Source organism: Pleurodeles waltl, chromosome 8 (assembly GCF_031143425.1).
Source record: "Pleurodeles waltl isolate 20211129_DDA chromosome 8, aPleWal1.hap1.20221129, whole genome shotgun sequence".
Taxonomy (NCBI): Eukaryota; Metazoa; Chordata; class Amphibia; order Caudata; family Salamandridae; genus Pleurodeles; species Pleurodeles waltl.
This window is the reverse complement of record NC_090447.1, coordinates 254,112,540-254,139,938: the sequence shown is the minus strand read 5'-3', so window position 1 is coordinate 254,139,938 and position 27,399 is coordinate 254,112,540. Positions and strand designations below refer to the sequence as shown.

The following is a 27,399-nucleotide window of genomic DNA, read 5'->3' as shown; positions in this document are numbered from 1 at the left end:
TGTCGTTGGAATAAATTTGTGGCATGGTGTACCAGCAAATTTGTTGATCCCCTTTCCGCCCCTCTATCCGAGGTTCTTCTGTTCATTCTTTTTTGGCCCAGCAGGGCTCTGCTTTGGGCACCCTTAAAGGGTATTTATCTGCCATTTCAGCCTTTCTTAGGCTATCTGATCAGCCCTCACTCTTTAAATCTCCTATTGTAAGTAGATTCCTCAAAGGACTCACCCATTTATTTCCTCCCACTCCATTTATCATGCCTCAGTGGGACCTTAATCTTGTACTTACTTACTTGATGTGTACCCCCTTTGAGCCGATGCATAATTGTCCCTTGCGGCTCCTCACCTTCAAAACTGTCTTTCTAGTCGCTATCACCTCTGCTCGCGGGATGAGTGAGCTTCAGGCCCTTTCCTCAAAACCTCCATACTTGTCATTGCACCCTGACAAAGTCGTGCTGCGCACTAGGGCTTACTTCCTTCCTAAGGTGGTTACACCCTTTCAGGTAGGCCAGTCCATCACACTGCCTACTTTCTGTGCACCCCCACATCCTTCCCATGAGGAAGAGAGACTCCACCGTCTGGACCCAAAAAGAGCATTGGCGTTCTATCTCAATCGTGCTAAAGATTTCAGGGTGGACGATCAACTCTTCGTTGGGTATGTCGGTGCGAAAAAAGGGGAGGCATTGCAAAAGCGTACCATCTCTCAATGGGTGCTTCTTTGCATCAAAATGTGCTACGCAACCTCTGAAGGCTTGCATGCTCGTTCCACCAGAGCAACTGCTGCTTCCACTGCGTTAGCACGCGGAGTTCCTGTCCTGGATATCTGCCAGCAGCTACGTGGGCGTCCCTGCACACGTTTGCTAAGCACTACTGTCTGTACAGTCGGGTCCATCAGGACGGCTATTTTGGTTTTTCGGTCCTGCAGGACTGTCTATTATGATCTTGGTTCGCAGCCCACCACTGAGGATGGCATTGCTTGGGTATCTATTCTAAGGTAAGGAATCTGCAACTAGAAGTCTCTATCAGATGTACAAGTTACTTACCTTCGGTAACGAAATATCTGGTAGAGACATATTCTAGTTGCAGATTCCTTACCGCCCACCCATCCTCCCCGCTTGCGAACTGATTTCTAGGGACAGGGATTCCCCTTTTCAAGTCCTTAGCTCTGGCGCACCAATCTGTGTTCTTAGCGGCTCTGCGCTTTGGCGTGGAAAGTCGTTAAAAGAAACTGACGTCACTGCGCGAGGGCAGCGTCTTTATACTACTCCCGACGTCATCACGGCGACCACGGCACCTGCGGAGTCGACCGACTCCACCTGCCGACACGCAAGGGTATTGCTCAAAGAAAAATCTCCGAATCCAGTCTGACGCCTGGGGGGGAATTCTAAGGTAAGGAATCTGCAATTAGAATATGTCTCTACCAGATATTTCGTTACCAAAGGTAAGTAACTTGTACATCATGGGAATTAGGCTTTCTTGCAATTTGTAGCTGTTTACTTATTATTTTGTAGAAAATATTATCCATAGTGACATTTTGCTGGAGGGGTGAGCATTTTTGTATTTTAGGTCTGCCTAAGAATGGCTTTTAGTTTTTTGTTTTTTTTTGTCAATACACCTATGTAAGTCCACCCCAGAACTTAGCGAATTTGGACAGTCTAATTGCTTAAGATTGGTTACGTTTTTGTCACTCATTTGGTTGCTAATTTAATTAAAAGATCGTCTTCCTCTACTTGTATTTGTCCTTACACTGGATTTACCATCCTTTTTTGTTAGCTGTCTTGTCTCTCTCTGTTGCTAACATTCATGTAATTGCTCTTTCCTTGGCTGCCAGCACTCTGAGTGATTATGTGCTCTTGATCTCTCACTTGTGAGCTTCTTAACCCCCAAATCCTGCAAGTTAATAAGGTACATTTTTTTTTTTACGATCTTTTTAAGTATGTTTCCTTCTCAAATTGGTTATTCACTTTGTGAACATGTGGGCTTAACATAAAGTAAATGTTCTCAACTTCTCAGTGTTCTCAAAAGTGAATGACAGACCTTCCACACAATTAAAATAAGAGGATCTTTTTCCCAGTCCTTGCTTCTTGTTGATGTCATGTTTTACTTTAATATATTTCCATGCTAGCATGATTTACTTTCATACTATTTTCCAAGTGGTTTGACTTGATGGATTTTCCTGCTTGCCTCTTAGAGTAGTCAGATGCTGTTTGGCTTGAATGAGTAGTGATGCATCTCCTTCGGGTATTGCGTCCCTCCGTGGGCGAGGCTCTCGCCAAAGTGACAGGTTCTCATTGCCGTGTATGCTGTATCCTATTGCTAGCAGGTTCTGACAAATATATACCTACGGTGAATTACTCTTTCCACCAGATGTCTGAGGCAGCTACAGTTTGAGAGGTTCTGCTGCTGAGACTTGAAGGGCGGAAATATAAGCTGCTCTACAATCTTTTCCGACCATCCTGTCTGGATGTTGATGTTTTTGTTGATTGTTTTTTGTACAGAAACAATAAACTTCTCCTTGTCTTAAAGAGCAGACATCCATCTTTCATAATACTCATTCAGAGGCTGGTCATTATAGTAGAGATGCTTGCTTCCTCACCTGGAAAGAGTATTTATTTATAGAATATTGTTTGCCAAACAAATCTGTTATCGAAACATCATGCATTATGACATTTTAAGTGCACTTAAGTTCAGAATTGTGATAAGTGACTAACGAAAAAAACAGCCTCCCCAGAGGAACTTTAACATTGTGGCACAGTCGGGTGCATCTGACATTCTTACAGTGCATTGATATTTCTTACATAAGGGTGTTAAAGTAAAATACTTGCTCCAAATCTTAGCTTCTCTTAAGTTCGTATAATAACGATTTGTGCGCCTTTGTTTCCCTCCATTACATTGACATCTCTAGGTGCTAGGCTCCCGGGAGCCCCCATTTAGGATGACAATGATACTCAAACAGGAGGGCTGATGGACCTTTAGATCAGGCTTTGTTTTTGGCCCAGCTGGGTGTGAAAATAAAAAACCCCTGCGGGTTGCTGCTTGGGACAAAAGCGGACAACGTGGCGGGAAAGCCATGTTATTTCCCAAGGTGACACTACCTTAACAATAAAGGTGACAATTTACCCTCAGTAGCCTTGGGGATGGCGACCGGGGCTCTTTCACTCTCAAAAATAGCAGAGGAATTCTGCCGAATCGCGCCGCCCAATTAGACATGTGCATGGTACCCCAAATTATTTGTTCAGTTGGGTCGCCCACAATTCTGCTGGTGCTGGTATAGCGAAGTATAAGTGCCAGAATGATTGGTTTTATCATGTACAAACGTTTGTTAAAGCTTCCCGATCCGTTTTTAGGTCGAGCATAGCAGCGTTGCGCTGCTTTTTCGAAGTGTTTGTATGTATCTGGGCTTTAAACCACAGCTACACGGGCTTCCCCTTCAAAAATCCTTTTTCATTGGTAAATACTTTGCCTTTGTCCCTCCTTGGGGCGGTTTTGTTACCTCCTTAGCCATCGACCCTGTTACATGGATAATTGCACTTTTGCAGATAACTTTGACTGCGATCTAACTTTTTCCTTTTGTCTCTCTCCTTCGCTCTCTGGCTCATGGCAGCCGTGGCGCATTCAATTGGCTCGTTTATGTCAGCTGATACTTTTTATTTTCAGTTTGTGTGGCAAGAAAAGTACAGTTTGGAATTTACAACACTGATAGTTCTAACTCGAGCAAACGCTTGCATTGCAAATGCTTGTTCTTTCTTTAATGTATGCGCTGCAAAGGCCTTGCTGGGCCACCTGTTCCCGGGGTACCCCAGGTTTTGGCATTCTGGTTGTACTGGTGATGACACTCAAATTATTGCAATCTCACGGGGGTGTTTTTTCGCAGTTTCAAATGCAATTATAGATGAAAGTAGTTAATATAGAAACGTGTCGAAAGGTAGTTCTCACGTGCTAGCATCATGGCGTTATTAGGCGTTAACTGTACAAGGCGTGTAATGTCAAGTGCCCTTTTTAGTAGTTTGAGATACACACTATAGCACATTGTGTCTGAAATTTCTTTCAACATCAAACGACAAATTTCATGTTTACCAAAAGCGTCGAGTATAAAAGATGGCCCTTTTCTAAAGTTATTTATTCTGCGATTGTCAAAACACGTTTCGAAGGCAAGTAAGGTTATGTCAAGTTTGAAGTTTGCTAAGTAACACAGAGTGCTTCACTCTCTGACATCAGGCGCGAACGTGCCGGCATAGCTCGTAGCCCAGTTTGAATGATAAACATCGCTCTCAACCTAGAGGCCCCTCAGTCCCCCCCCCCCCCCCCCCGCCCCATGGAAAGCCAGCCCTGCTGCTTTTACGTCACCATTACATTTGTCATCGCAGTAGGAAAGAATCTTTGTTCTTATACGTGCACCGTACGGTGTGTGCTCCGGTGAGCCAATAGATGGGAGTTTTGCAGCATGGTTGCAATGCCGCTGAATTATATCGTTCTTTGACGGTGGCAAAGAGAGGCGGGTGAAACCAGGGGCAGCTGCAGCCTCTCTCCGATAGTCTCAGAAACAGTCGACACACCAATGATGAAAGTCGCAGTAACACGGTATCGGCGGAGTGTGTCTGTAGCTAGCAGAAAATTGCACCTTTTCAAAGGTGTAAACCGAAATCCGTGAAGGATGGCAGCCCGTTTTTAAAACAAAGAGCCGAAGGATGCACGTTTAAAATTATTTCTGCGAACAATACTTTACATTATTTTCAGAATTCACAAAATCGAAGCAGTCACAGATTATATCGTATGCTGTGCTTCAGATCTCTAACTGTGTCTTGTGATCCCTGGCCAGTAAGAGACTGTAGCATCTATGCAAAAGTCCTCCCTGTTGTGATAAAACACAGAGCTTTTACTCGCATTATTAATTTAATCTGCCTCAAAGAAACGAGTAAATACATTGATTTTTTTCATTGAGAGCAGGATAAAAAAAATTCTAGCTTACGCGACAAGAATTTTCAATTCTATTAAGGACACGGAGGCGAGGATTATGCTGTCTCTTTCTTTTACTGAACTTTCACTGCAGCCAATCACAAAACATTAAAGGAAAAAAATACATTTCCCAAGATAACATAATACGTCACATGCTCCAATCACATATCGTGACCTATAACCATAAGAGTCCGGAACCCCAACATCATATCCTCTTTCTTTGTCTCACAGATAATCCTACAACCACTTGAAAACGAACTTCCTCCGATAATGAAGAAACACAGAACTTCTCTCTTGATATAGAATCTGAGAATTAATCCACTCCGGCAACAAGCCAAAAACACATCCTACGATGAAGAAGGAACCCAACGATTTTCTCACCAACATCGACCTCTGAAAAGATCTCAAGAATTCTTCTGATCAGAACCTGGAAAAAATTAAGAATATAATAATACCCCTCATTGACAAATTATTTTAGAGTCAATTTTATAAACATCACTTCAACAATTCAAGGGAGGGCATGATTCTTTTATATAAAATTACACAATTGAATATAACCTCCAATAAATATAATGGGTGGGTGTAGGAAGTTGGCTCTGTATGTGCTATTTCAAAGTAAGGAATAGCATGCACAGAGTCCAAGGGTTCCCCTTAGAGGTAAAATAGTGGTAAAAATAGATAATACTAATGCTCTATTTTGTGGTAGTGTGGTCGAGCAGTAGGCTTACCCAAGGAGTAGTGTTAAGCATTTGTTGTACATACACACAGACAATAAATGAGGTACACACACTCAGAGACAAATCCAGCCAATAGGTTTTTTATATAGAAAAATATCTTTTCTTAGTTTATTTTAAGAACCACAGGTTCAAATTCTACATGTAATATCTCATTCGAAAGGTATTGCAGGTAAGTACTTTAGGAACTTTAAATCATAAAAATTGCATGTATACTTTTCAAGTTATTGACAAATAGCTGTTTTAAAAGTGGACACTTAGTGCAATTTTCACAGTTCCTAGGGGAGGTAAGTATTTGTTAGGTTAACCAGGTAAGTAAGACACTTACAGGGCTTAGTTCTTGGTCCAAGGTAGCCCACCGTTGGGGGTTCAGAGCAACCCCAAAGTCACCACACCAGCAGCTCAGGGCCGGTCAGGTGCAGAATTCAAAGTGGTGCCCAAAACGCATAGGCTAGAATGGAGAGAAGGGGGTGCCCCGGTTCCGGTCTGCTTGCAGGTAAGTACCCGCGTCTTCGGAGGGCAGACCAGGGGGGTTTTGTAGGGCACCGGGGGGGGGACACAAGCCCACACAGAAATTTCACCCTCAGCAGCGCGGGGGCGGCCGGGTGCAGTGTAGAAACAAGCGTCGGGTTTGTAATGGAAGTCAATGGGAGATCTAGGGATCTCTTCAGCGCTGCAGGCAGGAAAGGGGGGGGTTCCTCGGGGAAACCTCCACTTGATCAAGGGAGAGGGACTCCTGGGGGTCACTTCTCCAGTGAAAGTCCGGTCCTTCAGGTCCTGGGGGCTGCGGGTGCAGGGTCTCTCCCAGGCGTCGGGACTTTAGGTTCAAAGAGTCGCGGTCAGGGGAAGCCTCGGGATTCCCTCTGCAGGCGGCGCTGTGGGGGCTCAGGGGGGACAGGTTTTGGTACTCACAGTATCAGAGTAGTCCTGGGGTCCCTCCTGAGGTGTTGGATCGCCACCAGTCGAGTCGGGGTCGCCGGGTGCAGTGTTGCAAGTCTCACGCTTCTTGCGGGGAGCTTGCAGGGTTCTTTAAAGCTGCTGGAAACAAAGTTGCAGCTTTTCTTGGAGCAGGTCCGCTGTCCTCGGGAGTTTCTTGTCTTTTCGAAGCAGGGGCAGTCCTCAGAGGATGTCGAGGTCGCTGGTCCCTTTGGAAGGCGTCGCTGGAGCAGGATCTTTGGAAGGCAGGAGACAGGCCGGTGAGTTTCTGGAGCCAAGGCAGTTGTCGTCTTCTGGTCTTCCTCTGCAGGGGTTTTTCAGCTAGGCAGTCCTTCTTCTTGTAGTTGCAGGAATCTCAATTCTAGGTTCAGGGAAGGCCCTTAAATACTAAATTTAAGGGCGTGTTTAGGTCTGGGGGGTTAGTAGCCAATGGCTACTAGCCCTGAGGGCGAGTACACCCTCTTTGTGCCTCCTCCCAAGGGGAGGGGGCCACATCCCTAATCCTATTGGGGGAATCCTCCATCTGCAAGATGGAGGATTTCTAAAAGTTAGAGTCACCTCAGCTCAGGACACCTTAGGGGCTGTCCTGACTGGCCAGTGACTCCTCCTTGTTATTCTCATTATTTTCTCCGGCCTTGCCGCCAAAAGTGGGGCCTGGCCGGAGGGGGCGGGCAACTCCACTAGCTGGAGTGTCCTGCTGGGTTGGCACAAAGGAGGTGAGCCTTTGAGGCTCACCGCCAGGTGTGACAATTCCTGCCTGGGGGAGATGTTAGCATCTCCACCCAGTGCAGGCTTTGTTACTGGCCTCAGAGTGACAAAGGCACTCTCCCCATGGGGCCAGCAACATGTCTCGGTTTGTGGCAGGCTGCTAAAACTAGTCTGCCTACACAGATAGTCGGTTAAGTTTCAGGGGGCACCTCTAAGGTGCCCTCTGTGGTGTATTTTACAATAAAATGTACACTGGCATCAGTGTGCATTTATTGTGCTGAGAAGTTTGATACCAAACTTCCCAGTTTTCAGTGTAGCCATTATGGTGCTGTGGAGTTCGTGTTTGACAGACTCCCAGACCATATACTCTTATGGCTACCCTGCACTTACAATGTCTAAGGTTTTGTTTAGACACTGTAGGGGTACCATGCTCATGCACTGGTACCCTCACCTATGGTATAGTGCACCCTGCCTTAGGGCTGTAAGGCCTGCTAGAGGGGTGTCTTACCTATACTGCATAGGCAGTGAGAGGCTGGCATGGCACCCTGAGGGGAGTGCCATGTCGACTTACTCGTTTTGTCCTCACTAGCACACACAAGCTGGTAAGCAGTGTGTCTGTGCTGAGTGAGAGGTCTCCAGGGTGGCATAAGACATGCTGCAGCCCTTAGAGACCTTCCTTGGCATCAGGGCCCTTGGTACTAGAAGTACCAGTTACAAGGGACTTATCTGGATGCCAGGGTCTGCCAATTGTGGATACAAAAGTACAGGTTAGGGAAAGAACACTGGTGCTGGGGCCTGGTTAGCAGGCCTCAGCACACTTTCAATTGTAAACATAGCATCAGCAAAGGCAAAAAGTCAGGGGGCAACCATGCCAAGGAGGCATTTCCTTACAGTGGGATAATCCTCGCATCCGTGTCCTTAATAGAATTGAAAATTCTTGTCGCGTAAGCTAGAATTTTTTTTATTCTTTGTCAGGACCGGAGGCTTGGATTATGCTCGTTTAAAGCTGATTAATAACAATAGAGGCAACATCCACCACAGATTTAAAGTAAAACTTACGAAAGGTATTCTCAGAAGACCAGTCAGCTGTCTTCATAATATCCTGCAAACTAGCACCTAAACCAAATGATTTGGAAGCCATAGCTCCTCTCACCGAATGAGCTCCAAACTGATCAGTATTAATACCTGCTTCACTCATTAACCATTTAACCCACCTTGACAGAGTGGCAGCAGCCACTGGTTTAAAGGGTTTTTGAATAGAAATTAATAATTGGCCATTCATATTTTGTCTGAACTCCTCAGTGGCCGACTCATAGTCTTTCAAACATTGTACCACACATAACTTCGTATTATTCGGAGACCAAGGATAGGATACCAACCTGCAATTAGTTTTAGTCCTTTTGGAAATGGAAAAAGTAACACCTTCAGGAGAATATACTCTACCAGATAAATCCAGGGCTTTGACATCCGAAACCCGTTTACAAGAGATCAAACAAAGTAACATAGTCAATTTCGCTGATAGTTGCTTGCGCGATAAAAACCTATTACTAGGCCAGGAATCAATAAATTTTAAAACAACGTCTACGTCCCATAAAGTGCTATATTTGGCCTGAGGTGGATTAGAAAATCTTATACCTCTCAACAACTTACAGACTAGTGGATGTTCACCAACCGGTTTACCATCAATAGGTTTATGTCCGGCCGAAATAGCTGACCTGAAATTAACTGTCCTATAAGGTAGTCCTGTGGATGCTAACTCCGCTAAGAAATGAACTACTAAATCAATACCTGACTCCAAGGGATTGATATTCCTTCCATCACACCAACTATTCCATCTGCGCCAAGCAGAAGCATATCTCTTGTGGGTGCTAGAAGCCCAGGCTTGTTTGATAACGTTTCTAGCTTGTTGCGAAATGCCTGGGGTTTCCCAATCTTTCCCGAAACCATCCATGCCATCAACGTAAGCGTCCCCGATGAGATCAGAGGATGTTGAAGGCCCTCCGGACTCAACAATAAGTCCTGTCGAGAAGGAATGAGCAACGGTAGAGCACACGCTAACTGGAGCGCAATAGGGAACCAGGGCTGAGATCTCCAAACAGGAGTCACCAGGATTAGGTCCGCCTTCAGTCTCCGAATCTGAGACAGAACCCTGGGGATCAGCAGAAATGGAGGGAAGGCATATCCCCGAAATGGGGACCAATCCTGTAGAAACGCATCTGTCGCTGAGGCCAGAGGATCCGGCCTCCAACTGAAGAACTTCTGGGTCTGAGTATTGAGGCGAGAGGCAAAAAGGTCCACCTTGCAAGGGCCCCATTTCTGAACTATCTGTTGAAAAAGAGTCTGATCTAACCTCCAATCGCTGGCATCCGTCCTTTACCTGGAGTTCCAGTCCACCACAGTGTTCTGGGCCCCCGGTAAATATTCCGCTACAATTACCAATCTGTGGTTCAGACAATAATGCCAGAATTCCTTGGCTATCTCCGCTAGGACTCTGGATCTCGTACCCCCTAACTTGTTGACATAGCTTACTGCTGACACATTGTCCATCCTTAACAGAATGCAACAATCTGTCTTGAGGGGGGATAAGCTCTTTATCGCAAACGAGCCAGCTAGAAGTTCTAAACAATTGATGTGAAGGGATTGTTCTGTTGGAGACCAACGGCCCCCTGTCACTACAGATCTGCAACGGGCTCCCCATCCCCACTGACTGGCATCGGATTCTATCACCACTTCCGGATGGGACCCGAATATGGCCCTGCCATTCCAGGCTTCCATGTGATGAAGCCACCACTGAATCTCCTCTCTGACTCCCTTGGACAACGGGATCCAGGTTGAGTAACTCCAACCTTGACTCAGATATTTGATCTTTAACCGCTGCAGAGCTCGATAGTGTAGAGGGGCTGGGAAGATTGCTTGAATGGACGAAGCCAATAGGCCCATCAATCGAACCGGTGTAGACTGGTTTATGCAAGGAGGGCACCATCTATGCCCTTCAAAGCATTCCCAGGGGGCTGGAGAGGCTACTCCTCTCAGGCCCTTAACACCTATTTCCAAAGGGAGAGGGTGTAACACCCTCTCTCAGAGGAAATCCTTTGTTCTGCCCAGACCCCAGGAGGGCAGAAGCCTGTCTGTGGGTTGGCAGCAGCGTTAGCTGCAGTGAAAATCCCAGAGAGCTGGTTTGGCAGTACCCGGGGTCTATGCTGGAGCCCCGGGGATGCATGGGATTGGCACCCCAATACCAGATTTGGCATGGGGCGGACAATTCCATGATCTTATACATGTTACATGGCCATATTCGGAGTTACCATTGTGAAGCTACATATAGGTATTAACCTATATGTAGTGCACCCGTGTAATGGTGTCCCCGCACTCACAAAGTCCGGGGAAATTGCCCTGAACCTTGTGGGGGCACCTTGGCTAGTGCCAGGGTGCCCTCACACTTAGTAACTTTGCACCTAACCTTCACTAAGTGAGGGTTAGACATATAGGTGACTTATAAGTTACTTAAGTGCAGTGTAAAAGGGCTGTGAAATAACGTAGACGTTATTTCACTCAGGCTGCAGTGGCAGTCCTGTGTCAGAATTGTCTGAGCTCCCTATGGGTGGCAAAAGAAATGATGCAGCTCATAGGGATCTCCTGGAACCCCAATACCCTGGGTACCTAGGTACCATATACTAGGGAAGTATAAGGGTGTTCCAGTGTGCCAATTAGAATTGGTGAAAATGGTCACTAGCCTATAGTGACAATTTAAAGGCAAAGAGAGCATAAGCACTGAGGTTCTGGTTAGCAGAGCCTAAGTGACACAGTTCGGCACTACACAGGGATACACATACAGGCCACAAACTGAGCACTGGGGTCCAGTGAGACATATAAAACACACTTACAACTAGGGTTTTCACTATGAGCACTGGGGTCCTGACTAGCAGGATCCCAGTGAGACAGTAAAAACACCCTGACATATACTCACAAACAGGCCAAAAGTGGGGTTAACAATGCTAGAAAGAGGCTACCTTCCTACAATCACGACTGACTGGGCCCTAGTCACCCAGTGGCTCTGGCTTGGTCATGGACAGTATGGATTCCAAGGCTCCTGGGTATGAGCATTTGTCCTTCGATCAGGCTGCCACTCTGGGAGGATCTGCTGTCTCAGCAGTGGGCTTGGATGCTGCACTCAGCCATCCACAATCTTGCTTGGAGATTGAGTGGCGACAACTAAACATCTTTGACCTTCCTGCGGAGGTAGTTGTCAACTTAGCAACAAAGCTTCCCTCGACAAAAACTGTATACACTTGTCAGGTTAATTTTGTGGTTTAGTGAGGTATACTCCCAGGGCCAGGTTATCTGATGTTTTATTTGTTCTCTCTCTCGCCTGGCAGGGCTTTGATTAGGGAATAGTTAAAGGGTACCTTTCAGTCTTGTTGTTGCTAGACCACCCCTTGTTATTCCAATTACCTGTTATGATGCCTTTAAAAAAAAAAAAACAAGAAATGTATAAAAGGACTCCAAAATGTGTTTCTTCCTTCTCCCTTTGTTATGTGACAGCTGTATCTTAACCTGGTCCTTTTGTCTGATGTGCACTCCATTTGAGTCGGTGCACAGCTGTCCTTTGTGTCTTCTGATCCTGGAGACAGTATTCCTCATTGCCATAACATCTGTGTGGCAGGTGAGTGAGCTCCAAGCTTTGTGTCAACCTGCCACAAACGTCTTTCCAGAAAACTGTCTCAATGAACTTGAGAATCCTTTGCCATAAGTAGGGATGCTGTTGCATGTTAGTCAAACCATCACGTTCCCAGCATTCTGTGCTCTGCCTCATTCCTTAAAGGAGGAGGAGAGACTCAATCTCCTAGACCCCAAGAGAGAGTTGAACTTTAACATCGATTGTACCAGAGTACACAGAGTGAACAGTCTGCTCTTTGTGGGGTTCGTGGGAGTGAAAAAGGGCAAAGCCATGCATAAATGGACAATCTAATGGCGGACTGTGCTCTGCATCAAGATCTGCTACACATTGGCCAGTCCCAGAAGCGTTAAGGGCTCATTCTACCAGACCCAACGGTGCTGTGACTGCGTTGGTATGCGTAGTTACTGTTCTGGGCATTTGTGCGGCTGCTATGTGGGCAAATCTCTGTACGCTCATGAAGCACTACTATCTGGACTGACTGGTTTTCAGAGCAGGGCATTTGGGCCGATCGGTCCTGCAGGACTTTTTGGTAGGAACCAGCTAACAGACCCACCTCCAAATAAGTATTGCTTTTGATACCTGTTCAAAAGGTGAGGAATTTGCAGTTGGAGGTCTCTATCACAAAAATTTTGGTAGCCCTCTTTCTGGTAGAAACTCTAACTGCAGATTCTTCACCAACCCTCCAATGCTCCCCATTCTTTGAATTGGGCTCTGTCCTTTTAAAAATATCCCACTTATAGGAATCTGCTCTCTGGTGGAAGACAGTTGACTGCAGGGCTCTGCGTGTGGGGGCACAGATAACCTCGAAAGCAGCTGACACCAGTGTGTGGAAGTGGCGCCTATGCTGTACCGGAACAGCATTTGTGTGGACTGGCAGTGGTACTGCAAAAAAATGTCTATATCCAGTCTGACGCTTGGGAAAATATTCAGAAGGTGAAGAATCTGTGGTTAGATAGTCCCTACCGGAAAAAGCGTTTCCAGAAGTAAGTACTGATTTCTTCTCTTGCTTTGTTCTTTCTTAATTAACCATCCCACCTACACCATTATATCTCTTGCAATCCTCTTTCGCCTTCATGTTTGGTCTCCCCTTTTCAGCCATTCACAATCTTGACCGAAATGCCACTAACTCTGTTTTGCAGACCTTTTCATAGTGATACAGCATCTTCTGTTTGGTTAGATTGCTGTATTAAGTAATTCAGTGTTAAATCCTTGTAGCATTTTGTGTGGTGAGGGAGAAGTTTTTCTAAAATGCCCTTTATGAATATGTCCCCTTTTTAAATCTAGACTAGAGATAGCTTTCATATTTCTTAAAAATTGAAACATTTATTTATACACACACATGGGCGTTGGGCTAGCCCTGTTAATTCAGAGGTCTTTTCAGCTGTCATTTACATTTTGTTTAGGTCTGCCACAACCTACAGAATGGGGAAGTGGATGGGCCAGCTTCAGGCAATGGTTGTATTCACTCTGAGTGATGGCATTTTGTTTATGTACATCTACCTGAAAAGTAGTCCACTTAATTGCCAAGAATGGTGGGGTAGTCTCAAATTAAATTCTTGCTTCTATTTTTTATATATATATAATAGGTATATATATATATATACATATGTGTATATATATGTATATATATATATATATATGTTCCATGGCATGTGTAGCTGCAGATACACATGCTGTGCAGTGTTCCTGCCATCTAGTGTTGGGCTCAGAGTGTTACAAGTTGTTTTTCTTCGAAGCAGTCTTTTCGAGTCATGGGACTGAGGTACTCCTCCCTTTCGGCTCCATTGCGCATGGGTGTCGACTCCATCTTAGATTGTTTTCCCCGCATAGGGTGAGGTAGGAGTTGGTAGAATGAGGATACTAAAGTTGCCCATGCAATGGAGTAGATATGTATGTACATAGTTTGTGGTAAATGAATATTTATTTACATATATACAATTTAAATGCAACTAAAACGGCTACAGGCTCCCGGGGAGGTGGGAGGGCGCATGTGAATCTGCAGCGGAACATGCCATGAACAGATGTACACTGGGTAAGTGACATTTTCCGTTCGATGGCATGTGTAGCTGCAGATACACATGCTGTGCATAGACTACAAAGCAGTAATCCTCCCGAAAGCAGTGGTCAGCCTGTAGGAGTTGAAGTTGTTTGAAATAATGTTCTTAATACAGCCTGTCCTACTGTGGCTTGTTGTGTTGCTAACATATCTACACAGTAATGTTCAGTAAAGGTATGGGGTGTAGACCAAGTGGCTGCTTTACAAATCTCTGTCACTGGTATATTACCTAGAAAGGCCATTGTGGCTCCTTTCTTTCTAGTGGAGTGTGCCCTTGGTGTAATGGGTAATTCTCTTTTATCTTTGAGGTAACAGGTCTGAATACATTTGACTATCCATCTGGCTATGCCCTGTTTGGATATAGGGTTACTGGCATGGGGTTTTTGGAAAGCAACAAACAATTGTTTTGTTTTACGAAATGCTTTTATTCTGTCTATGTAATACATTAGCGCTCTTTTTACGTCTAATGTATGCAGTGCTCTTTCTGCTACCGAGTCTGGTTGTGGGAAGAAGACTGGGAGTTCAACTGTTTGGTTTGGATTAAACGGTGATATGACTTTTGGTAAAAATTTTGGGTTTGTACGGAGAACCACTTTGTGTATTTGTATAGGGTTCTTGGATAGCACATTTTAATGTGTTTGAGGCTCCAGAGAGATGGTCCCTCACCTAACCTTAATATTTACCTTTATTGCTCAATAGGTCAGAAATTGAAAAGCTTGTAGTCCATATTCCTGCATCAATTTAGGTAGTGATATCAATTCTCCACCTTGATAGAGGTCTCCCACAGTGATTAATCCCGCCTCTGACCAGGTTAGCATAGGGACCAACTGTGGGACCGAGTGTGGCTCCATAATCCCCTCTTCCAAGGCGTTAGACCTAGCAGCCTTGGGGTGGTCACCCCCCAATTTTTTGCCGTCCTTTCTCCATTTTCTGACCCTGTTTGTGCTGGTTTTAGGACTCTGCACACTTTACCACCGCTGACCCATGCTAAAGTGCATGTGCTCTCTCCCCTAAACATGGTAACATCGGTCCCTACACAACTGGCATATTTAATTTACGTACAAGTCCTTAGTAAAGTGCACTACATGTACCCAGGGCCTGTAAATTAAATGTTACTAGTGGGCCTGCAGCACTGATAGTGCCACCCACATAAGCAGCCCCTTACCGATGTCTCAGGCTTGCCATTGCAAGGCCTGTGTGTGCAGTTTCACTAGCACTCAGACTTGGCATTTAAAACTACTTGCCAAGCCTTAAACCCCCATTTTTCTTCATATACGTCACCCCTAAGGTAGGCCCTAGGTAACCCATAGGACAGGGTGCTATGTAAGTAAAAGGCAGGACATGTACTTATGTGGTTTATTTACATGTCCTGGTAGTGAAAAACCCACACTTTTGTTTTCCACTGCTGTGAGACCTACTCTTCTCGTAGACTAGCATTAGAACTGCCCTCCTATATGTTTAAGTGGTAGATTCTAATCTGGAAGGAGTAGCCCTGTCATGCGTAGTATGGCCAAAATGGTAATAGAACGTCCTGCTTATTGGTTAGGTTGGATTTAATATTACAATTTTAGAAATGACACTTTAAAAAATTGGGCATTTCTCTGCACTTTTTGCCATCTGTGCCTTACAGTCTGTCTCCAGTCCATGTCTTGTCTGTGCTGGTTGACCGCTCTCCTTGTGCATTCCACCCAGACAACCATTAACACAGGACAGTCAGTCACATCTGCATACTGAATGGGTCTCCCTGGGCATTAAGAGTGGAGGGACTGTCTTACATTTCAGATGCCAGTGGCCTGCCCTCACATAAAGAACTGATAACCCCCTACAGGGATCCTGGCAAACGGGATTGGGCTGAACGGGGAACGTGTGCACTTCCCAACTACTCTTTCAAGTCTCCCCCACTTCAAAGGCATTTTGGGGTATATAAAATGGGTCTTTGACCCCACCAAATCGAACACTTCTCGATCTACACCTGGACTCTGTCAGAGAGACTGCCCGGCTGCCCAAAGGACTTATCTGGACTGCTTTGCTGAAGGACTGCTTTCCTGCTTGTTGCTCTGCTGTCTGTTGCTCCTGACTCTGCTGGAAGGACTCTGCCTTCCTCCTGAAGTGCTCTTCAAGGGCTTGAACGGGGCTTGCCTCCTGTTTCTGAAGTCTTAGGGCCAACAAAGACTTCACCCCTTCAGGAACTTCTTGTGCGTTGGAAAATTGACTAAATCGCTGCAGACATTGATGCAGCAACCACATCGCGGCTGAAAAATCGCCGCACCACCGATCGGAACAACGCAGCCCCAGACTCACAACTGGAAATCTGATGCAGCGCCTGCCTCGCAGCTGAAAAATCACCACAGCACCTACCGGATCAGCACCTACCGGATCAACACCTGCTCCTTTCTCCCAGCGTCTGCAAGATTTTCAACACATCCTCCCTGGGCGTCAAAATATCCCTGCTTCGCAGTGAGGACCCACGGCTGTGCTCCTGGAAATAGACGCATCACCTTGCAGCGTGGAAAGAAACAACGCATTGTCTGTGCTGCGCCGAAAAATCCGATGCAGCACCTTATTTTTCAGCGCATCTCCTCCTTTGCGGCCCACATGCGTCATTATTTTTGACACATCTCATACTGTGTGTTACAAAGATACAACCACTGATTCTTAAGGATTGAGAATTTAAACCTTTAAAAAGTGATATCTCAACTTGTGCATATTGGGTTTTTGTCGTATTTATCTTATTTTATTCAAATAAATATTATCTATTTTTCTAAACCTGTGTGGTGTATATTTGTGGTGTTTTCACTGTGTTACTGTACGAGTTATTGCACAAATACTTTACACATTGCCTTCTAAGTTAAGCCTGACTGCTCAGTGCCAAGCTACCAGAGTGTGGGCACAGAATAATTTGGATTGTGTTGTGGCTTACCCTGAATAGGATTGTCGTCCCTACTTGGACAAGTGTGAATACCTCTGCCAACTAGAGACCCAATTACTAACACAAGGCTGTTTTATATCCAGTGGCGGCCGGCAGCTTTGGGAGGGGGGGCGGGCGGGACACACACACTCACACTCACACACACTCACACTCATCCATTCACAACACTCATTCCATTCAAACATGCACGCACATCCATTCACAACACTCATTCCATTCAAACATGCACGCACCAAACATTCATTTTACAAGATCACACACATTCATTCTTTCACACACACACAGGCATGCACGCACATCCATTAACAACACTCATAACACTCAAACATGCACGCGAGCACCAAACATTCAATGTAAAACATAACACACATACATACACACACACACACACACTTACCTTTATCCTCCAGGTCCCAGGAGGGTTGGGACTGCTGCCTTCCCTCATTGGCTGACCCGAGGTCAGCCAATGAGGGAAGGCAGCAGTCCCAGCCTCCTCACAGAGTGGGATGGGGTCAGTGAGACTGCTGACCCCACCCCACTCTGTGACAAAGTATCACTGATTGACACTCGCCCTGGGAGCTTCAGGGCTTAAACCTGAAGTGCCCAGGGAGAGTGTCAATTGGTGACACTTTCCTCGTCACCCAGGGGAGGGCCTCGAGGCACCTTTGCTGGGCAGAGGAGGTTACGCCCATAGGAGCTGTGATCTCCTCAGCCCAGCAAAGTTCAGCTCAGGCAGCCAGGAGTCTGCGCAAATCGCGCATGTCTGCTCCTGGCTGCCTGACCGGAACATGAAGAGTGTCTGTCAGGCTGAACTTTGTTCAGCCTGACAGACACTCTTCATGGGGTGGGGGGGCGTGGCCCCTCCACCCTAAAGGACGGGCCTCCACTGATATCATGTACTCCTTTCCACTTTGCTTAGTGCAGATTTTGGGTTTGTGTTGTCAGTGGGGATGAGGCAGATTACTCTGAGTTGTAGAATGCTGATGTAGTGGTGACACTCCGTAGGAAGCTAACGCAAACTGAACCGTGCATTAGCCATATGAATTAACCACCTTATGAATGATTTGTTGTCACTGACATAAGGTTCTACTGAATGGTGTTCCTTTGGGAGAGTTGCTTTCCTTCCCTGCCACTGGAGATCCTGATGAAGCATCTGAAGGAATTATGTCAGCATGCTCACATTTTACAGTAGTTAACTTCAGAGACCCAGGAATAGGGAATCTTGAATAATATGAGCTGGTAAACAACTTCTGCTCGTGAAGTTATCAAAGAAAAAACAGAAAAACACTGTTGAGTAGGATTTCCCCATGCTCACCTGGAGGGTTAATTAACTCTCTGTAGAAAGTCGTTGATGATTTTCATAGTTGGCTGCTCTACTGAAAAATCGCATATTTTCATTATTGTGTGGAAGAATGTAGATCTTATCTCCTAATATAGAAACAATTTCAATTTCTGAAGAGTGTAGAGTGTGACGAAGGCCTAATAGCAAAATCTTTTTATTAAAACTTTATTTTGCTTGACTGGAACATTGACTATTGTACATGCAGTAGAAGGTGCAAACCTACTAGTTATTTTGGCTTAGAAGTTTTGTTTTGCAACACACTAATAATCTGCAGGATCTTACAAGGCATGCTATGTGTCTACTACTTTTAAAGCAGGAATACTTTCTGTGGGGAATCATTTAACCTCATCTTAAATTTAATATTTATCATGCTTTAGAGATTTCTGGTATGTTTAAATACCTCACTGGTTTTTCCTGAATGTTTTTTTCTTTCAACAGGCTTCTCTTGCCTTTTTGTTAATGGCCCGCTTCTTTGGTTGAATAAAATATTCAATTTGTGTGTGTGTGTGTGTGTCGGGGTGGGGTGGGAGTGTTGTAATTACTTTTTGCATACTAATTCGCATAATTTTGGATTATTGCTACTTTGAGATAATTGACAAACTTTATTGCGTACTTGCTGGAACATGTAGGTTACATGTTCCTAAGGTATGATGTTGTATGTTCTAGGTCTTGCCCGAAGTAGTGAATAGATGGAGGTCTCCTACAACACTTAAAACCAGTTGTATTCACCTGTTCAATGACTGCGTTATTTTGACTTTTTCTCTAAATTATTTTCTGTCATTCATATAGTTTGAATATGATATTCTGAAAGCAATACTCTAATCCAGCCGAACATTGGTTTATTAGTTCTTAACCATAGATGTGGTCACATCATGCTTAATCAAATATTTTCAGTAAGAAGAGTTTGACTGCTTTATTGGCAACTTTAACCATGCCATGGAGAGCACTGTCCAATCATGTTTCCTTTTTATCTTCTTTTGTTTTTTTGGCATCTCATGAAGAAAGTAAATGATAGTGCTGCAGACCAGTTTGAGACTGGAGAGGACAGTGCCGTGAACAGTGGCCTGGCTATTATGAATGAATTTATTGTTCCCTGTTTGCCGTTGCTGCTGGTCGATGAAATGGAAGAAAAGGACATTGTTGCTGTTGAAGATATGCGAAATCGATGGTGTTCATACCTTGGACAAGAAATGGAACGTAAGTATTCCTATAAGATAGCCTTAGAAAGTTTGTGTATTTATTTACCCCAGTTTTTCTGTAAATGTACCCTTCACTTATTTTTTTCACTCCAGCTGCGTTAGTTGGATCAGTTTATCTTAGTATGTGTGGCATGAGATATGCGGTCACTCCTAAGGTTAAATAAGGTTAAAAAAAAAAAAAAATTAGGTTGAAAAAAAATAATGGTTACATTAAACAGATGAGTTAAAACCAACATTCATATTACAAGCTTGCTCAAGTATGGACTTCACAGTTCTTTTTTTTGCTGTTTAATATTACTGATAAAATACTTCTAACCACAGATTCCTCACCTTGTGAATATCTCCAGGCTCCAGACTGGATAGAAAAGCTCAAAAGGCAATGCTTCTGTGTGCTCGTAGGTGGCGCCATGCAACTTTGTGTCCATTTCTTTCCACTCTGGAAGTGGTATGCAGAGCCACATGTAAGCACCACCCATGCCCTCTGACATCAGGTTCTTTCTTTGTGCGTCTTCAAATGCATATCCTTTTCGCCTTCTCTCTGTGCGGAGATTGTTGTTTTTTTTTTTTTTTTTTAACCATTTTCACATATTTCTTACAGTATGCAAAGGAACCTGTCACCACCCCTAAGGGTACAGGGTTTATACTGTGTTATGGATGCTGATAAACATATGTTTGTGACAGTTCCTCATGAGGTACACCTGCACTTCTTAGTTGCACCACATGACACCAAGGCCTGTGACTGCTGCACCCAAATGAATCCAAAAGCCACCCAAGAACACAAAGCAAAGGTCTACATGGCATAACACTGCTAGAATCCACGCAGTTCCCACTCCCAGTCGAAGGTAGAGTGCAAACCTTGATTGGGTAAGTTCTAGCTTGACTTGATCCATTCCTGCCACTCTCATTCTTTGGAGAAGATCTTAGGATGTCACTGTGCCTCCTTTTCTAACAGGGAGCAGATTCCAAATTTGATCTCAATATTTCCCAGGTCCACCTGCAACGTCTCAACAAGTCAAAGCTTTTTGAGAGGCCATGCTGTGTGTCTTTGGGCCCAAAGGATCCGCAGAGGCCTCCATTTGGCTTACCACAGGTATAGTCTTCCTCAGCGCTGCCTGTTCCCCTTGAGGCTGCTTTGGGTTCCACACTGGCATCTATGTAACTTGTTGATCTACAAGATACTAATGGGTTGGACATCCCACCCAATACTGGGTTAGTTTCCTACCCCATCCTCTTCCCAGACCAGCAGCAGAGTAAAGCACATCTTTTGCAGCAGTTATTATGAGAGCTACCTGAAGTAATTGACCTGCATCTCCCCAGTGAGGAGAAAGCCGGCATGCTTACAAAGGTCCTTTAACCTGGCCAGGTACCTACCAAAAAGCTTCTACCTTTAAATGACTCCCTCACTGATAGACTTACTGGCCTGCTAGCCTCCAGCATCCTCCTCTTTGGCCATGCCAGATGGCACATGTGAACACTGCAGTAGGATCTGATATCTCTGTGAGCCTAGAACCAGGGGGACCTGTCAGATTCCATCCAGATGTTGCAAGAGACTGCCAAAGATCTACAGTGATGGATTATTGATGCAATTGGACTGGTGACAGACCCCTCTCCCTACTCAACCCAGAGTAGACAATCGTGAAATACTAGGCCGAGGTGGCCATCTGGAAGAGCTGGAGATCAGTGGACTTCGGTCTCTGGCAGAGACCTACCTCCACATCATTATGATGGAATGGATGGCAATTTATTTTGCATTGAAGGCCTTCCTGCTCACAGTCAAAAAGAAGTTGGTGCAGGTTGACACAGAGAAAACCACTGCCATGCGGTACCGCAGGGTGCGGTGGGGTGCTGGGTCCTGTGCCAGTAGGCTGTGTGACTCTGGACTCACTGAATCATCAGGGGTTATCCCTAATTTTACACCAGATGGAAGGATCTTTGAATACAAGTCTGATGAACATCAGCCGTCAATGCCTAGCGGATCACGATTGGCAGTTACACCTAGAGTGCAGGTCGTCTTCTAGCAGTATGGAAAATCCAGGCTTGACCTTCTCCCCACCACAGAGGATGTGCAGTGTCAACGTTTTTGTGCGCTGCAGTTCACAAGAAGGCCTTCCCATGGAGATGCATTCTGCTTGGTGTGAAAGACAGGAATTATATACGCTTCCCTGCCGTTACCTTCCCTGTTTGAGTTTTGATGAAGATTAGGAACACCAGAGCTCAAGTCATCCTAGTGGCTCTGGATTAGGCCTGGAGAATGTGATATCTGGGACTGTTCATCTGTCCTCTGATTAGGCTGCCGTTTCGGAAGGATCTTCTGTGCAGCAGCAGGGGTCTTGGAGATTAAATGGGGAAAGTTAATTTCCTTTGACCTCCTTCCCGAAGTTGTGGACTGTCACAGCAACCCCTCAATGAAATCAGTGCATGCTGGGCACTGGGATAAGGCGGTGGCTTGGTGCAGCACCCGCCAGACAGATCAGTTGCACGCCAAACTGTCGAATATGTTTGATTTGTCTTTGGTCACCACCGCCCGTAAGTGTGCTAATAGTCAAGCCACTGGGAACTTTCCTCCCCCCAAAAAAGAGGGTATATGAATTGATGCTACAGGAAAGAGGGTGGCAGCACAAGCCGCAAATCATTGGCCTATTGCCAATTCTCAAGCTCTTTTGGTCCTATACGATTGGGCACATTAGGAAGAGATAGAGGAATTGTTATACCACCTCCCTTAGAAACATTGTAGACAAGGACAAAAAATACCCTCAGAGGGCCAAATTTTCAGAAAGCTACCTGTTCTGCCCTCAATGCAGCAGACAGAGCAGCCCGGGGCATTAACACAAGTGTCCTCTTGAAAAGGCTACTTGGCTTCGATGTTTCACCTCTGCCATCCAACACCAACACCTGTCGGGGGAAGACGCCAAAACTTTGACATCATCTGGGATTCCTTCAACACGGCCTAATGATTCCTTGCCATTATCCAACATAGCTATTATCTGGAGTTCATTACCAGACTTCCTAACATTCCCCCTCGCACCCACAGGTTATTGCTGGAATGCTTTGTGCTTCTCAAACAAGAGCTCCAACCCCTTCTTCTCAAAGGGGCAATAGAGCCCGTTCCTCTGTAACACCAAGGTTCAGGAGTATACTCCCTATGCTTCCTAATTCCCAAAAAAAGAAGGGTCCCTCTGACTGACACTGGATCTCCGACCTCCAAACACATACATCCTATCAGAACACTATCACATGGTCATTCTTCAGGATGTTGTTCCACTCCTACAGCACTGTGACTTTGTGATCCCTCTAGACCAAAGAAAGCTTACTTCCACATACCAGTTGGCCCTGCACACTGAAAATACTTATGATTTGTCTTTGCAGGTAACCATTATCAGTTCAAAGACCTTCCCTTTGGGGTCACTACTGCTCCCAAAATGTTCACAAAATGCTTACCAGTAATCGCTGCACACCTGTAAAGGCAAAATGTCCACGTCTTTCCTTACCTGGTTGACTGACTTATCAAAGCTAGTACTCTGCATTAGTGCCAACAACAAACTCATATGGCAGTGGATCCCCTTCCCAAACTAGGGTTCACCCTCAGCATTCCCAAATCCATCTCCAACCACTACAAGTTCAACCTTACTTGGGAGCAACTTTGAACGCTCATATAGGGTTAGCGTACCCCAATCCAGCTCGCATTCACAATTTTCAGGCACTTATACCTCAGTTTCAGAAAAATCAATCCTACACAGTAAGGAACATAATGCATCTCTTGGGGATGATGGCTTCTTGCATTGCCGGAGTTTCCCTTTCTAGACTACACTTGCGTCTCCTACAGGAGTATCTGTCTCCACAATGGTCTGTCACAGGGTCACCTGAAGATCTAGTGTTTTTAGACCACCAAACTCACCGTTCTCTGCAATGGTGGAACACCAACAACATCCTGAAGGAGCAGCCTTTTCTAGACCCTGTTCCTCATATCACACTGTCCACAGACTTCTCATAGATGGGTTGGGGTGCTCACCTCCAAGACTTGACAGTTCAAGTTCACTGGGATGCCAAACACAAGTCCCTACACACTAACTACCTGGAGCTTCAGGTGGTATTCCTATCAGTGAAAGCTTTCCTTCCTCACTGGTCTCACAAGGTTATTCTATCGGACAGACAACATGACAGCCATGTATTACTTAAAAAAACAAGGGCCCCCAGTCTTCACAATTATCACACCTTTCTCAGACCATATGGAAGTGTGCTCTTCACCATCACATTCACCTGTTGGTGGAATATTTCTTGGTAATGGACAACTTTGCAAACCTGCTCAGCAGCATGCAGCAACAGGTCCATGAGCGGGAACTCCACCTACAAGTTCTCCAGTCATACTTCAGAAAGTGGTGGTGGGGGGGCTGCCATAGAGCTTTTTGCCACAGCAGAAAACACAAAATGCCCAAACTTCGCTTCCAGGTACCCACATTCACTAACCAAGGGCAACGCTCTAGATGAGTTGGTCAAGGATATTTGCCTACGTTTTTCCACCTCTCCCTCTAATTCCTTGTCTGATTCGAAAACTCAGGCAAACATCTCTCACCATGATCCTTGTGCTTCTACCTGGGCACACCAGCCTTGATTCACCATACTACTGGATTTCTCAGTAGACCCACACGAGAAGTCCCCAACAGGCTGGACCTTCTTACCCAGAATCAAGGACAAATACAACATCCAGACCCCAAGTCACGCAACCTTGCAATATGGCTCCTAAGGTCATAGAGTTTGGGTACCTTGGTTGCCCGCAGAATATATGGACATTCTCAAGGAAGCACGCAGACCAACCACTAGAGCCTGCTATGCTGCAAAATGGAAATGGGTTTTTTGCTATTGCCAACCAAAACACATTGCTCCAGTGAAAGCCACAGAACAGGAAATTATTTGCTATCTGCTTAATTTGCAGAACGCAAATCTTGCTTACACTTCCATTCACTTGCATCTTGCAGTAATAGCTGTATATCTCTGAAATAGACAACATACCTCGCTATTCAGGATCCCAGTAATTAAAGCTTTCATGGAAGGACTTGAGTGAGTCATTCCCCGTTGGGTGCCCCATGCCCCCTGGTGAAAGCTTAACATTGTACTCACTAGACGTATGGTTCCCCCATTTGAGCTGCTTCACCCATGCTAACTTCGGTTTCTCTCCTGGAAGGTGGCATTCTTAGTTGCCCTCACTTTACTGACGTGTTACTGAGCTCCAGGCACTATCCTTAGAAGAACCTTTCTTTCAAATTCATAGAGACAAAGTAGCTGTTCAAACTAGGCCTAAATTTTTTACCTAAAGTGGTTTCCCACTTTCACCTCATTCAGTCTATTGAGCAGTTCTTTCCCCTTCAACCAGATTCTGTTGCAGAAAGAGCTCTTCACACCCTAGATGTCAGAGAGCACTCATGTACTACATAGACCGATAGAAAACCTTTAGGAAATGTAGCCTTTTCTCCACTTGATAAAGGTAACCCAATATCCAAATCAGGCATAACCAGATGGATTGTCAAATGTATTCACACTTGGTACATTAAGGCCAAAAGACCTATTTCTCCTAGAGCACACTCCACTCATAAAACAAAAAGCAACTATGACCTTCCTTGGAAACATTACCATAGCTGGCATTTGTAAGGCAGCTACATGGTCTACACCACACACCTTTACAAAACACTACTGTGTAGATGTTTCAGCACGCCATAAGCCAGTGTAGGCCAGGCAGTGCTAGGTACCGTTTTCCAGACCACTGCAACTCCCACAGGCTAGCCACCACTTCTAACGAGGAACTAGTTTACAGTCTATGCAGAATATGTGTATCTATAGCTACTCATACCTTCAAATGGATTGTTACTTAACCTGTAAGCGTCTGCTGGTGGCATGTACTGCTGTAGATTCACATGCGCCCTGCCCAGACACCTGCAGTTACATTACACGTATACTTACCACTCCTTTGTCACCCACTTGCAGGAAAACAATCTAACAAAGGAGTCAATGCCCATCCACAATATCAAAGAGGAGGAGTCACTCAATCTTGTGACTCAAAACACTTCTCTGAAGACAAACAACTTGCTCCACTCCAGACCCAAAACTAGATGGCAGGAGTATGCAGAGCATATGAGTCTACAGCACTGCATGCCACAAACAGATGCTTACAGTGTAACAGAATACTCTTGGCATAATCACCTCTATTTGTTTTGGGGTGATGCTACTGTTTTTTTGACTCTGTGCAGTGGGACTCTGTGAACCAGGTCCCAGTGCATGTACTGTGACTCCTAAAATATCTAAAACTTGGCTATAATCCAAATTGTCATATTTAATTGATCTACAAGTCGATAATATATGGAACCAAATATACCATGGGTCTGTCACTACTGCACTGAAGTAAATATTCTGCCACCACCACTAAAAATGACAACGCAAAATATATCTTCTGACATGTCACCAGTATCCTGGCAGTGCAGGTCCAAACCTGAGATTCAAACTATCAAAATAACCCCCTTTGACAGACCTAAACCCTCTATTTAAATGTTAATGTACACCTAAGTTAGATTTAAGTGCCCATAAAGCAGGGTGCATGGTATTTAGGAGTAGGGCATATAAAACATTATAGTAATGTATGCCCTTCCTGTGAAAAGGTCTGAAAGGCTATTTTCACTGCAGCAGGGTTAGCTGTTCCATAGGAAAGTATTGGGAGTTAATTTTAAATTGAAATAGTATTATCTCTGCCTAGGAACCAGATCAAAAATTACTTCTTGGATTTTTTGAAATATTTATGAAAATCCAGTTTATTGTAAAGTTGGTTTTGTAACAAATATTTTACAAAAGGTTATTTTAAAATGTTACCCTTAGCCTGCCTAAAGGCGCTGGAAGTCCATTTGACTGGGCTTCCTGCTGTCACCCAGCAGCTGACTTGCTTCTTGATTATATGTGAAGTGGCACCCTAAGCTGAGACAAAGGAAGAGCGGTTGACCGTCCTCTGACAGGATGATCGTCCTGGTTGTGCCCAAGGACTTAACTTAAAAAGATGCCTACCCTGTCACTGGCAGATGTAGCTCACAACAGAACATGCCCCTTCTATTGCCTTCTAACTGGCAGGCACCACTCCCAGTGGGAGAGAAGCTGCCCCCCAGAACTGGTTTTGAGTAACCACAGGTGAGCTTTGTTTATTTTCCTGACCACACCTCTAGAGTGGACACAGAAGCTCTGCACAAGGGAGGTAAGGTTCTTAGTGTTTTAGGCAGGAAGGGACACTCTGGGGTTGTTTGCAGTAGAGTGCACAGGAGCTGTTGGTAGGGTTAGCTTCGAGAACGTTTGCCATATTAGTCAGAGTGGGGCTAGGAGCCACCCCCACCAGGCATAAAAATGGCACCTATACACACTTTCTTTAGAACACTTTTGGTAGACAGAAGGACTGCACCTTCTGTTGTGATCTGTGAGGAGAACCCTACAAGCTAGACCTGCTCCCTCTTGTACCCAGGACCAACAGGACTGTAAAGGTCAGTTGACTGACCTCCTGTTGAGCTACAGGGATACAAATGCTGCAAGAAGCCAACTTTACTGAAAAAGGCCAGCTGAACAGTAATAGCTGGACCCTGCTGGTCACTTCTGTGGAGTAACTCCTGAACCTACTGCCTGCCCTATTCTCCCCAGCCCCCGCAACACCTCCTGGAGTGCTGTTCTTAAGTTCCTGGAACCTTTGGCTGGTGTCAAGTCAAGTGTATATTCCTCCTACCCAAATCTAAAATTCAAGGATTTTTGCCTGGAGAACTGACAGAAGACTAGGATTAACCTGCAAAGCCGATCCACCAAGAGTGCATCGCTGGTGAGCATGACTTTGCTGCAGTTCCCACTATGTTGT

The 27,399-nt window shown here is 45.1% G+C and overlaps 1 protein-coding gene across 5 annotated transcripts in view; it reads left to right on the top strand.

Moving 5' to 3' along the window:
* USP25 (ubiquitin specific peptidase 25) overlaps positions 1-27,399 on the top strand; it is a 465,144-nt gene that overhangs the window by 398,101 nt on the left and 39,644 nt on the right. For all 5 annotated transcript variants that reach the window (XM_069204108.1, XM_069204107.1, XM_069204111.1 and 2 more), the window contains one exon: positions 19,335-19,530. In XM_069204108.1, the coding sequence (XP_069060209.1) occupies positions 19,335-19,530 (196 nt within the window). The remainder of the gene's footprint in view (positions 1-19,334; positions 19,531-27,399) is intronic.